Raw genomic sequence first — 15,157 nt, forward strand, 5'->3', positions numbered from 1 at the left:
AACCCACAGCTGTAACAGGAAACCAAATGTTGTCCATACAATCCACTTCACTCACTGTCTCACAGCTCATCACCTGATTATACTGTGTTGCTGTTTGTGGTTTGAATGGACGTCCGACGACACAGCAGCGAGTTGTTTGTGTCTCTCTTTGTCCACCCCTCTCATTCTTCGTCCGTCCTCTTCACTACACAGAGGGCTGTTTCCTCTCACTGCTCCTTGGCAGAGATTTAATTGCTTAATTGTTTAGTTTGACATATTGTAAACTTCTCTGGCTCTGTGTTTTGCAGAGAACGGAAATTTTTCCTCCCTTCCCTCCTTCTTTCAGCATTCCCTTCAGTCTCTCCCTCTGCCTCTCATCACCTCGTCCTCTATGGGTTGATATCATTGGCTCTCTGTCTTTTACCCCAAATTCTATTTAAAATGAGCTATAATTTCTGCAATTTCTTATAATTAAGTCCTCCATTGCCTATGTCATTAAATCTGCTATTTACCCTCTTATTCAGGTCAAATAGCTGCAGAGGTCTGTAATAGTCTCTAGGGGAGTCTTCTGTGTCCTCCACCCAGTCAAACCCTGCATGGATCAGTCAGCGTTACTCAAAGGGAGGATCTGAGCAGTTTTTCTTATGGGTCAAAAATGAGTCCAGCTTCTACCTCACTCCTTAGATAGCTGTAGTTAAACATGATTTATCATCTGTAGGAGTAATTCTTCATCATGAATGTGAGTGTATTCAAAACATGCATGTCAAAACTGATATTCTTTATTGAAAGTCAAAACCACCAGGAAAAGATGCAGTGGCTCCTAAAAACAAACAGTTGTAACTTCAGACTTAAATGAGGTCAGATTTTCACCCCAGCATGTCTCATTTTGCCCTCAAACTGTCAGAAGTTTACAGAAGTATGTGAAGCATGAAAAACAGCTAGTGATTTTTGCATTACTCTGTTTGCTGGTGTCAAAGAGCCTGGTTAGTGTACTCTATTAGTAAATGTTTATTGATGCAGCTAGACTTCTGAAATTGAAGCTGATAACACATTAAGGCAAAGTATGTGCTGATTTGATTGAAGTCATTATGTAATAATCTTTTAAAGACTTACCATGAACTACTGGAGTGTGAGCCACTAGTACACAGTCCTAAAGAAGAAATGCTTGTTTGCTATCAACCCTTTTCTTGATTTTATAACTCAATCAGGGTCAATGTAATGTGGCTTTTTTGAAAGGAAAAAATCTCTTAAATATCAACATGAAAGCAGATTTCTACAAAGTAATGTCAATTAAATAGAAATATGTAATGCAAAATAAGTGACTAGTATTCACCTCATCCAAGTCAGTATTTAGTAGATGCAGCTTTGGCTGCAATCACAGCACTCAGTCTGCGTGGATAGGTCTTAATCCTGCAATTTTACTTCATCCTTCTTTGCAAAACTGCTCAAACTCTCCCAGGTTGCACAGGGATCAGGTGGGAACAGCCCTTTTCAAGTCCAGCCCCAAACTCAGTGTTGGATCGAGGTCTGGGCTTTGACTCGACCACTCCAGAACATTCACCTTGTTGTCTTGAAATCATTTCTGTGTCGCTTGTGCTGTATGCTTCAGGTCATTGTCCTGCTGAAAAATAAGTCTTCTCCCAAGCTGTAGTTCTCTTACAGAGTGAACAAGACTGTCCTCCAGGATTTTCCTATATTTTGCCTTGTTCATTATATCCTCTACCTTTTTATGGGCCCTCAAGGGCCGGCTGCCAAGAAGCATCCCCCAAAGCATGATGCTGCCACCACTGTGCTTCACAGTGGGTATGGTGTTTTGTTTGTGGTTACAGGCAGAGTTATGTGTCCAACATTGTGTCTTGTCTGATGGCCAAAAAGCACCATTTTGGTCTCATCAGATCAAAGAACTTTCTTCCACTTGACCATGGAGTCTCCCATGCCTTTTGATAAACTGTTGTCTCAACAGTGGCTTTCTCTTTGCCATTCTCCAATAAAGCTTTGACTAAAGCTTGTAACTCCTTCAGAGTAGTCATAGGTGTCTTGATGACCTCTCTCACTAATCTCTTTCTTGTACAGTCACTCAGTTTGTGAGGATGGTCTGATCTAGACAGATTTACAATGTGCCATGTTCCATCCATTTCTTGATGATGGATTTAACTGAGCTCCGGGGCTGTTCAGTGCCTTGACATTTTTTTTGTATCCATCCTCTGACTCATACTTTTCAATCGCCTTTTCTCTGAGTGTTCTTTTGTCTTCATGGTGTAATGGCAGCCAGGAATACTGATAAACCAGTGACTGAGCCTTCCAGACTCAGGTGTCTTTATACTATAATCACTTGAGACACATTCACTGTACTCCCTGTTTCACTAATTGTGAGACTACTTACACCAATTATCCGGACCTCTGTTGAATTAGGTCCATCACTTTAAAGGGGGTGAACATTTATGCAGTCACTTGTGTTACATTACATGTTTTTTTCCTAATTAACATTACTATGTGGAAATCTGTCAGCTCAAAAGGGAACTGAAATATATACAAGTATAGAGTTATGTTTCATTTCAGCTTATGAGAGCACAGTACGATGTGAATCATCTGATAAAGTTTCAAGCAAACTTTAGGGACTTCCTGTTTAAGCAGCAGAGGAACAGATAACTGTTCAGAGATATCCGGGGGAAGTCTTCATTCTTTCATTATTTTAGTCAATTTTTATAGCCAGACTAGAAACTTCAGACGTGAGAATGTAGTTTAAGTCATGACAACATCTGACTGGAGTATCTGCTCTCACTTGCTAATATCTTTGTGTACAGAGAATGATAAAGGGACACATTTTTGTGTGATGATAGGTGATGGTTTCCAGGACTGCACGTCAGCAAGTGTGAGTCAAGTCTTCACACTTGCTCTTTACCACGACCACAGCCTGCTTATTTGTGTTACAGCTACCTCTGACCACAAACCGACTTCAAATGATACCAGAATGACTACTTTCATATGCATTCTAGTTTTCTTGAGATAAGACTTCCTTTTTGTCAAATATTTTGACAGGGTGCTTTATTAAACTAGAGGTAAAGTAGTTTTTATGTGATTTTTCTTAATTTGCATTACTCCTAATTAGAAGAATATGAAATTCTAGACAATACACTGGCACTAAATATAATCAGATCATCTACAGTGATGCTGATTTAGTTAATTAAACAGAATTTAAGGCTTTACTGGATATGAAACATGGACTGAATCAAAGTTTGTGTCTCAGAGTGTGTCAGCTCCATACAGTCCAGTTGGCTTGAGTTCACAGTGTTGATTGAGGCTTGGCATGCTTTGATAATTGGATCAAGGTTTCTGTGCTAGGCACCGGCATCACATCATAACCCTAACCAGAGTCTCTGCCAGGTTTATGTAAGACCTTTTCCCAGAGCCAGCTTTTAGAAGGGACCATGGCTTCTTAGTGAGGATGTGCTGTCATGCTTCTGTACATTCTTAATAATATGCAGTCATTCTTGAAGCATGTGAGGAATAAACTTTAGCTCTAATGGCATCAGTACTACACCTTAACCCACACACTGCTTGAGGATGTTTGGCTTGTGGACATGTGACTTCATCATTGTAGGAGTCCACTGAACTCCCTATAGCATTAGCCTTTCCACCCTCTCCACTCTTAACCCCATGACTCTATGAGCACATCAACATTTTCCCAATTAGTGTTGCTTTCCAATAAAATGCCATTTCTCTATTGAGTTAAAACAAATCAAATTCCATTTGTAAATATTGCTTTACCTGTGTAATGTTAAGTATTCCTCTGGTGGTCTCTGTTTCTATCCCCTCTTGTTCTGCATATCTTATTAAGGGGCCCTGCAGCTCGTTCTGTTGGGATTACAGGTTACAGCCTGCTCTCTGCAGGGCACCTGACTGAACTCTGGAGAAATGCAGAGAGCCAGGAGTGTGAGGACCAAAACTATCCCTTATTTGTTTGCTTTTCCAATCTTTGTTTTCTTTCGACTGTCTTAATTCCTTGCTTGATTTTCACAAGAGATTGTCACACATTTCTCTCTGGCGATTCTCTGTCTCTGTTGCAATCTTCCTCTGAGTGATCTGGGTCATTGTGGAATATTAAGTAAACACTGAGCCATGTTCACATAAACACCATCCTTCAGCAACAGTCTAAATGATTTTGACATCCATGTTTCATCACTTAATGAGGGGCCAGGGAAAAAAAAATACTGACTGGGTTAGTGGACTGACTAGGAGTATTGGTTTATTTTGAATATTCTTTATTCCTGCTTGAGTTGATTCATTTTAACCATAAAGGTACCTTAATGTGATTTTTTTTTTTGGTGGTGGTGGTGGGGGGAGACTTTATTGAATAGGACAGCAGAGGCAAGACAGGAAATATGGGGAGAGAGAGAGTGGGGGAAGACATACCAATCAGGGCCAGGATCAGGATTCAGGCCTACAACCAGTGCACTGATCACTGTAGCCTCTGTATACGAGTGCCGCTAAACTGGCACCCTATTGTGATTTTTAAAATGTTTTCTAGCACCTTACTATGGTTGCATCACTGTATAAAATCACAGCACATCCTGTATAAAATCCACAGGCCTCTGTAACCACACAGACGTGGTTTTATCTTCTCCATCCTTTTCCCTTCTTCTTCTGCTGAAGTGTTCCATCACTCTCTGACTCTGTCACTTCCTCTCTTACTCACATTTCCTAACCTCTACCCATAAACCTCCACATGTTTCTGCAGTCCAGACAGATGGGGGGAAAACATGTTCAGCTGGGGTCGCCGCGTGGACAATATATGAGTAACATGCCGGACTGGGGGGTGGGTGGGGGTGAGGGGAGTCTGGCTGGAGTTTTCTTTGCCCATGTTTGGCGAGAGGAAATGAGCGCTGTGTGCTGTGGGGATGTCTCTGAGTCCCCCCCCTGCTCTTCAACACAGACGGAGAGGTAGACGGACTAAAAATAGCACTGAGAGCCCAGGTCAGCTTTGAGCCCAGAGTAGAAAAGTTGGGGGGGGGGGGGAGGGTGGCTCAGAGAGGAAAAAAACATGAGATGTAAAATGAAGTGAACAGAAAGACTCTTGTGGTAGGCAGGTCAATGAAATGAAAATCGGAACGTGAAATATGCGTTCAAAAGCGTGTGCTTTTAATATCACAGATCTTGACAAATGCCTTACATGAGAGTCGGGGGACCAACTGGGGATACGTTTGCAATATGAGGGGGAAAAAGGGACAGATCTGATGGAGAGCTTAATACAGGCAGTGAATTCTAGGGGGAACTCCCAACCTCTCATCCATTTTCTCATATCTTCCTCTTCATGCACCGTTTATCATATCTCCACAGCGTGCATAACCACAAATCTCTCATATCTCCCCTGCTGGCAGAGATGGAATGAATAAAATGACCTGTGAGTCCATGAGATCCTCCTGTAAGAGAGACAGGGGAAGTGTGGAGACGAGGGAAAAGAGATGAGAGTGAGATATTGCTTCAGTTTATGCAAGAGGTATGATACACTACAGGATTTAACGTAGCACGGCGAGATAAATGTGGTGTTGGAGACGGAGGTCAGAATAATGAATTTAGAGTAGTAATGATGCTAAGATATCTGCAGAACATATGAAGAGAGTAAGAATGGGAAAGTGAATAGGGGATATGAGGAACAGTTATTGGTTCTTGTGCCAAAATGTTGTCTTAAATGTTCCTTTCGCTCTCTCTTATAGTGCACAATAGTAAAGGAATGCACATCCCAAGAGCATTAAAGCAGAGCTCTGCGACAGAACAAGGGATGGAAATCTTCTGTGAGAAATATGAACATTGTGTTCAAATATTTCCTGCGTAATTCCACAATGAAACAGTTGTGTAGTTGAAAGCCTGAGTGAAAACAAGGCCTTCTCCACCACAGAGCATCTGCTTCTGTTATGTTCATCTTACAGCCAGTAATGTCTGGAGGTATTACTCTAGCAGTCCAAACCAACCATTTCTATTGTTTCTGGCTCAGACTGTGTTTGTCTGTGTTTATGACTGCATATTTGCCTTTGTCTTAGATGAATGGCTGTTTATTTGTTTCATTGCAGCACTGAGAAGGCTGTTGTAATCTCACACTGATGTCATTCTTCATTATTAATTAGTAAAAAAAAAAAGGGTGAGTTTTTTTTAATATTATGGCATCATTGTTTTTCCTTCCCTTTGCCCTGCCCTCTCCGCTTTTCATGCTCCTCACTCCCCTTAATGATGGCCCCTCTCCCTTCATTTATAATGCCTCTTCTCTTTTCTTCTTTTCTCTCCTCCACCCTCAGTCCCTCCCTCTCTCAGAGCTGAGGTCATTGCTGGCTGAGGTTGGAGGTGGGATCCAGTACAGACATACAGAGAGTCTGTTTTTCTCATCAGCCTGTTTGGCTCTTATGAAGCCTACATGTGTGAAAGAGTGGGGGTCTATCTGCTTTGTCCTGATCAAGTGGTGTATAGATACAGTGAAGAAGAGAAAGGCATCCATTTAAGTGAGCGAGAGTGGGCACTAGGGTAAGGGCTGCCCGATTGTGGCAGAATTCATAATTAAGATTGTTATGATTGGTATTGAGATCACGATTATGAAACACAATTACAACATCTGCATCAGATGCATTTACTGAGCCAAGACATTATTAGCACTTTGAAAGAAAGCAATAAAGGTTCAGAATGTGCCCTACAGAAAGGGTCAGTGCTCAGAGAAGAATCGCTCACCCATTACTATTTGCTTCCAGAAATCAACTATGCAGACCGATGTGTAGCAAGCAACCAGCACTTCACCAGGATTGTCAAGTAGGAACCCACCTTCCCTTTCATTCAGTGAGTCCCACAACACCTCTAGAGGGCCAAATAGTGATCTCCAGCATCCCAGAGTCACATCCCTCCATCCCACCATGCCAGCACAGAGACATCGTTATCTTACCACATGGCCCACACAGCCTAAAAACAGGAAAATACATGAGTGGATAAACATAAAAATTTAAAGGTAATGCGATTAATAACAATGAAGGAGACAAAAACCTTTTAAAACATGACAAAACAAGTGCAACAAAGCATGCAGCACGGTATTCAGCCATGTTTATCTTGTTTTTATGATCATAGTAAGCCAAAATCATGATTGAAATTGAAACTTGAGCAATTTCCCAGCTCTGTTTTGGGCTATCTCTAAGATTGTAATGTAATTTAAAAAAAATCTTTCACAAGAACTATTGAGGCAGGTAAACCAATGTTAGAATATCTTGTCACTGTTAGAATTTCATTAATTGATGTATTTACTTGACAAAGAGTACAAAAAAAAATCTCCATTTCAACCATTCAGATAATATTGTAGGAATGTACAAAGTGTAAATGTGTCTTAAAGAAAGCAAATAACAATTCAAGGTACAAACTCCTAAGTGGACATAACTAGAACTTAGTTTTACTCAATTTTTTTTTGATAAAAAGTTGTTTCCAAGTTGTCTGCTGGGGGTCAGGAAGTGGGGAACTGCCATTAGGAATGAGTGGGAACGGAGGAAAGTTAGTACTTAGTACGCTGCAGTTATCAGAAATATGTACAAGCATTGAGTAAAATCCCTACACTTCACCAGTTAAACTGATTTACCTGGTGTGGAGGTGATCAGTATCACATTTTGCAGGCCTCCTAGTGTCTAGTGTTTTCTAGCCAGATGAGCAGGGACAAGAGTTTAAAGGAGTCTTGTACTGAGCCAAGAGACTAGCTTAGCGCCTTTGATTAAAAAAGTCTGCATCCTGTCATAAATATGCTTTTAATTGCAACAGTGACAACTATCAAGTGAATAAACTTTGTGAGTCAAGCAGCCCAGGGAACATCTGCTGTTCACGAAAGAGCCTGTCCTATGGAATGGCTCTTTCATGTTAGCCACAGTTGCTAGCTCTTGTTTGGGTTTCCTTTTTGATGTTATGTAATCCGCATTTGAAAAGCTAAGTCAAATCATCTTGATCTCCTTAAAGAGATAAATTTCCCATCACAATGAGTGAGACTGGACAGACATCAGCTGAGGAAACACTGGCAAGATCAGGGTTTAATGTGTTAACCATGGCAAACTGTACTGAAACAAACCGGACCGCTCTGTGGAAACGGACCACATATGAGCGTTGTGTGACACGGCTCAGCAAGGCTTTAGATGGAGGCTTTTTAAATTCCTGCCTGCTGCTGTTTCTTTTTGAGTTTTTTTCCCTTATTTTGCTCTAAATTTCACTACTTTTGGGACACATAAGTAGCTAAAGATTGCTTGGCATAGTCGTGAACAGCTCAAAACTTAACTTCTTTGGTAGCATTTCCTATGCAGAAATCCCTTCTTGCCCTCCAAGGGGAGTTCTCCGCTGCTCCATGACATCATCTGCAAAGAACCTACAGGCTACTGCGCTAGCAAAAGCAGAGGCCAGAGGCCTTATGTTTTTGGGTTTCCTGTCAGGAATATCTATAGAATGCTTTAACAGACTTTCATCAAACTTTACATAAATGTTAACCCTGACTCAAGGATGAGCTGATTTGTTTTTTGAAGTCATAGGTCAAAGGTCATTGGGCCTCATGTTCATACCTTGCTTTCCAGTTCATCTTGTGAACAAGCTGACTTTAGAACTCTGAGGGGATTCTGTTCAAACTTTACACAAATGTTTTTCCTGACGTAAGGATGAAGGATCACTTTTTGGAGGTCGTAGGTCAAATGTCAAGGTCATGCAGCTCATTTTTATCCACTGCTTGTGAATGGAATAATCTAAAAAAAGGCTTTTTTTTTAAACACTGCACATATATTTACTCTCGCTCAGGGATGACCTGGTTAGATTTAGGAGGCTAAGGGTGAAAGGTAAAGGTCATTAGGTATCATGGTAAGCCTTTCTATTAACATTTCTACCACAGAAACAACCTAGCCCTTCCTCTTTACCCATCACCGTACTTTCACTTTCCAGCAATGGGAAACTTTGCATATAGAGGCATAGAACTGCCAAGAAGTAGGTCTAGTTTATTTTTTTTATCTTAATTTATTTATTACATTATCACAAGATAAGTTATCGATCCATTCCAAGATAATCCAATAAATAAGTCATGATCTTACAAAAAATGACTGGAATTTACTCATGATATAGTGAAAACAAATTCAAATGAAATATATGTTCGTCCTCTTTGGGCTTTTTTTGACCTGGTCTACTCAATATAATTTATTTTTCACTTTTTGTCGTTACATTTATCTATCATTTAGGTGAGATGTAGTTGATTAATATTTCAAATGCTTTTGCATAATAAAGTTTATTAGATAAGCACTTTTTGACTTGATAAAATAGTTTAACATTTTGACTATTACATATTTGTTTTGCTTTCACACAGTTACTGCATTTCTGCCCCACCTTGCCATGATAGAATCAAAGTTAGGGATCAAGTCCTGAGAAGTAAATGCCAGGAGATAAGATTTAAAAAAAAACTTTAGCTTAAAAAAGTTCTGCAAAGAAACAAAGACTCCACTGCATTTCAGTGTTTCCTCATGTGGGAGCCTGTTCTCTGCTGGTGGAGAATTTGCACACGCAATTAAGGCTCCTTCAGAGGCACAGTGACCTTTGACCTTGACGGCTCGTGAATGGTGACCTTTGGGGATGTCGTAAGTACCAGGGGATTACTCAGCGTGGACTGGTGTATAAGCTCTGGATGCTGGTTGGACTAATTGGGAAGTAGAGAATGTTGTTGCTCTGGTTATTGTTCCTAGACTAATCTGTGCAGAGATATGTGGATGATGTGGAGGACAATGAGTGCACATTATGCTGTGGAGCCCTTGAGGATTTTTTCCACTAATTGCATTATGTTCTGATTAAATCCTAAGTAACAATGCATACACAATAGATACTGTAAATACAAATTACTTATCAGCAGAATACAAAACAAAGTGAGCGGCATCAGCCTGCCTCCTCACACATGCAGTCCCTGCTGATTGCTCAGTAAGGCGTACAATATGATTATTGTGTCTTCAGCACCCTCACAGACAAAGTAACTGTTTTTTTTCTCTATTCTTCTGACAGACAGAGACTTGTTGTATTAGGGAGAAATAACTGAGTGATTCAGAGATGCTAACTGAGCTAGCTAGCCTATTTTTAGCATACATATGTTGTTTTTAATGCTTTAAACCCTTTTAAACCAATACTTTTATTCTTCTCTCTGTCTGTCTGTCTTCTCCAAATACCAACACAAACACATAGACTGTTCACCTTTGGCCTGTTGTAATAGCTGCTCATGGCCTCACGCTCTTGCTACCCAGCTCCAGATGTTATTGACACTCCCCCCTGGAGACACACCGTCAGACACAGACTTATGAACATATTTGTGCTCACGAACACAGTCCTGTAAAGCTTCGACAGTTTTTCTCTCTGCAGGCAGCCTTGTAAAGCTGCTGACACTCACACATACCCCAGTTGCCTTCAAACGCACACATGAATCAGACATATGTTAGTCTGATAGCCAATGTTGGGATAGTTACTCAAAAATATTAATCCATTACTCATTATTCACTACTTTCTAAAAAAGGTCATGCATTAGCACAGTTTAAAGTAACAAGTCACACTACTAGTTACATTACTTTTGCATTAATCCTTTTCCTTACATATTTCCACATATGATATATAATGTAATGGCACTGTTTCATGCCGTAAAAGGCGTAAGGATACGTGAGTGATGTCAATGCAAGCAGTGATGATATAAGACATACCCCAGAGCTCTCCTTTCTGCTCTATATTAAAAAGTGGCAGTAAAGTTGTGAAAATCATACCAAAATAGCACCTCACTAAATCTATGTCAAGAACAAGGCAACAGTAGGTAACATTTCCTCCACCACATATGCTGCCACAAGCATATGTATCCCAGCTTTTGTGATTGCCTGTTGCTGTTGTTGGAAATTGAGCTTTGGCTGCTTGGAAGGCATTGGCATCATGCAGCTGTTTGGAGCCTCTAGCTTCTAGCTTTGTGTTATTTTTCTGCCTTAGCAGGTGTTTGAAAATTTGATGTGGAGTACATGGAAGTGGAGAGCTGTTTCTGACCTGAGCACAGTTTCTAATCTATTGTTTGTTTATCTTCTGCTGTCATTTTTATCATTCAGCATTCTGGCACCCGTTGCAAGCCCATCATTGCACACACACTTGTATATACTATCTAAAACACCCAACAAGACCTTGTACATATTTAAATGTTAATTTTCTTGGTTTTATTTATTTTTTACAGACAATGTATGTGATTACAGTAGTGTGTTACTTTTTTACCATGTTACACCCCACACTGCTGATAGCACATGTGTAGCATTTACAGCTCAAAAGATACAGAACAGTCTTTGATTATTTCTTCTTTTAGCACTACACCAGACTCTTACATTATAAACAAATATCACATGTGCTGTCAATTTTATATTAAAATAATCTTTGTTTTAATTTCTCCAAGTCAAGTCCCATCATCATATGTTTTCTTACTATTCACATTTTGACCTAGGAAAAAAAGCTTAGTCCAATACTGGGCTAATGCTAACAACAGCTGTGCTAGCTGTACTGACTTGAAAGTCGCTGAGTTTAAACTCATGTTTTTAATAGTATATCCTGGTCGTTTCTTGAAAGGATCCTTGAACTACAACAAAATTTCAAACCCTAACAATGAAACAAGCCAGTTTAAATGCAGTTAAATAAACTAGCAGAAGCCTCTGACATCCTCTGTGTGACCAATAAGAGTGTTGAAAAATTTTAACACAGACTTTCTTCAGTGGTTCATTAGGTTTTAATCAATGTACCAGTTACAAATTCTGCAGCTTCATGCATTTTATACCTATTATACTGTAAGCTTTACTTTAAGTATAAATAAATAAAGGGCTTTGCACACTGAGTCAGTTTTTTCATCTGAATTTTTACAGGCTAAAATAGAAAATGGAGCTCATGTTGTTTTAATCATGTATGCAGACTGATGCTAAAATCTTTGTCTGTCATTATGATTTTTAGAACAGGTGTGATTTTATGCAAATTTCACATCAGTCCAAGTCATACAGATGGATGATTAATGAAGATCAGCGCCGCTGCTACTGTCTCGCTTACTCGCCCCCCCTCCCCTCACTCTCCCTCTCTCTCCCCTTTCTCTTTGCACTGAACCCTCACTTTTAAATGACGTGATCTGCCTGTGTTTTGCGTGGAGATCAACCATGGAAATATAAAAGATAAAGGCATATATTTGTAGCCTATTCACAGATCATAACAGAGACTGAAAAAGTTGTTCTTAATCTCTCCAACTTGGCACAGTGCTATGACACATGTGTGGGTGCTGTAAGAAGCTCTCTGTCAGGATGGATAAAGGAGTGACAGAGCCACAGTCTTGCAGTATGAAACAATTTGCCACATTCTACAATTTTCACAGTGAAAGCAAATAAAAAAGCAACAGGCTCAGTGTGCAAGGTTCGAGTGTGTGACGATTTTTCAGATTACAGAGTGAGTTAAGTATGTTGAGTGTGTTAAGACCTTAAATCCATCTACAACTGCATTTCCTGGGTGTGTTAGTCTGACTTTAAGAATTTCAATGCAGTTTGATTTTATTCAAACATGCATTTTTAAAATTCCAGTTTTTCTACAACAGTTTTCAAATTTCATGTAAATGTACTGATTAAAACCGCCAAAAAACAGTCATGCAGATAATCAACTACTAAAATGGTAACTAACTTGAGGTCCTCTTGACTAATATTTCAAATTGTTCTGCCATTGTGTAACAAAGCTACCTTATCTTGTGTACTTAAGCCGAATTAGCTCCAAAGAAACTCTGCTCAGGTAGTTTGTACAACTCTTGGAAACACATCATGAGTTGTCAAGTTGCCACAGTGACCTGTAGTTTGACTGACTCAAGGGTGTGGTAGGGCAGGTTTTCACCTGCAAAATGTCAAAAAGCCTGTAGCTGTGAACAGCATTTAATTTCACATTCAGGACCGTCTATGAAGCTTAGACTCTGAATGGAGGTTTTGTGCTGCTGAACACCTTCCTGTTGTACACATGCTGTAAATTATGGTGACTAAATGTCCTGTTTTCCCAGGACATGCCCTGTTTTCACATATGTCCTGACCGTCCTGGTTGTTTTTTATAAAGTGATGAAAATGTCCTGGTTTTCATTGTTTTTCACTGGGCCACTAAATTGACCAGCACTAGGGCACTCTGCACCTGCGGTACTGTATTTGACGTAATCCCTGGCAGTCTGCTGTGTGGGCCGCTCTCTTTACACTCACACGAGCGAGCAGAACTCGCAAAACTTAAGATATAGATATTTTTTGTTAGTTAGTTTTTGTAAGTTTGTTAGAGCTATTTTTGTTAAAGTTGGTTTGCTAATATAGCAGAGGTATTTTTTAGTTATTTATTTTTTATTTAGTTATTTATTTTCTAATACAGAGAGACATTTTTTCTATGATTATTTCATTTGTTATTTTTGAAACTTGTCATAATAAAACACGTTTAGTAACCTCTGAGAAGCCTATCTGAATTTGTGCCTTTGCTTATAGATACTAGTATTTGGTAATATAACAATTTTCTATCCATACAGAAGAGGGATACTTTAAATGTTCTGAAATTATAAGGCATCTTTGAGTAAACTTCAAGTATCATTTGAATCTCTCGTTGCTGGGCCGAGTGTCCTGGTTTTCGGAAGTCAAAATATGGTCACCCTACTGTAAATGTATCTGGAAAGCAGAGGTTAGAGAGTGAGCAAGTGCGTGTCACAGCTGAAGATTATTCATATCTGCTGATGCATGATGGAGATGCTTTGCACTGCAGGAAAGCTCTTCGTGGTTTAGACAAAGTATGTGCGGTTAAACATCTGGCTATGCATGTGTGTGTGCCTCTAAAGTATTACATACTCAGCTGTCCACATACTCAGATGAGGATATGGACATTTTGTCTTACTCCATGGGCAAACAGAAATCAAACTATTTAGTTGCTATTTTCTTTTCTAATATACAACAATAAAAACATGCTTTTCATTTCTCTGCGTCCCACATTTTTCCAGAAGTTGATCTCTTTGTGTTTGTCTGTCCACAGGGCAATATTCATGTATGATGGACTCACCAACAAGCTCAAACTGGCTGATTCTGGAGGTAAGGCATGCACATTTTCATAGCAGGTATGTGGTTTCACTGATATGCTAATTTAGCATTTTTAACCCATTGAAAGGGGTGGGTGGGGAGGGTGTAAAAGCCATTTTGTGGCTTTTAGGTCTTTTTTATTATTATTATTTTGACTGTGTTATTGCTAACAATGTAAGTGGTGGAGTTTTTTCCGTACATTTTTGATATTTTAATAGCAGAACCTGTAAGGGGTCAATAATGAGCTCTGTACACTTTTTGTATACACTCAGGATGTTTGTCCCCAAAAATGCCCTGTTGAAATCCATTAAAACCACAAGTTTTGAATCCCCATGATATTAGGCTTTCATTCTGGAGTCATTGTTTCAAATGTGTAGTTCTTCCTATTCATTGCCAAGCGTCAGCAATTTTACCATATTTGGCATGAGGGGAAATTATGCTTTTTTCCTGGTTTCCTTTACGAGCACTATCATAACAATTTATTAAATTCTCAGAATTAGAAAAAAATGCATAAAAATTGTTGCTCGATATTAACCGATTCAGGGCTATGATAATCCCATTTCAAGGAAATAAAAAAATATCATATTTGTGTTTTTACATGATAAAAATCAGGGGTTTTTGCTAGGGCTCACCGATCGATCGGCCAAAATCGGTATCGGCGCCGATTTCCTTAATTTTGGGGGATCGGTGATTGGCCGATACTTACATATGAAACCGATCTTATCCACCGATCTTATCTACGTCTACCTACTAAAATGTGAAAAATGAAAGACTGATATAATTTAGTAGTTTGGACAGAAATGCTCTAAACTTTTTATTCATATTTGAGAGAACTACCTCATGTGCAGTTAAAACACCAAGTTTGTATTGTTTCATGGGTATTGTTCAATGTTTTTAAATAAAATAAGATTGGAACATTGAAGGTGTATGCTGTCAGTTATAAAAAAAAAACACGGTATTGGCCAAAATCGGAATCGGCAGGTTTTAAAGATCGGTGATTGGCCAGAAAATTTCAATCGGTGCACCCCTAGTTTTTGCACTTAAGCCCCATGAAGAAGTAAATCTTCAGCTTACCTCAAAGCAACTTTATA

The 15,157-nt window shown here is 39.4% G+C and overlaps 1 protein-coding gene across 1 annotated transcript in view; it reads left to right on the plus strand.

The window, feature by feature from the left end:
• si:dkey-40c11.2 (drebrin) overlaps window positions 1-15,157 on the plus strand; it is a 50,882-nt gene that overhangs the window by 15,105 nt on the left and 20,620 nt on the right. The window contains exon 2 of the mRNA XM_041788459.1: window positions 14,023-14,078. Within this exon, the coding sequence (XP_041644393.1) occupies window positions 14,023-14,078 (56 nt within the window). The remainder of the gene's footprint in view (window positions 1-14,022; window positions 14,079-15,157) is intronic.

The sequence above is a fragment of the Cheilinus undulatus genome, linkage group 5, assembly GCF_018320785.1.
Source record: "Cheilinus undulatus linkage group 5, ASM1832078v1, whole genome shotgun sequence".
NCBI classification, from domain to species: domain Eukaryota; kingdom Metazoa; phylum Chordata; class Actinopteri; order Labriformes; family Labridae; genus Cheilinus; species Cheilinus undulatus.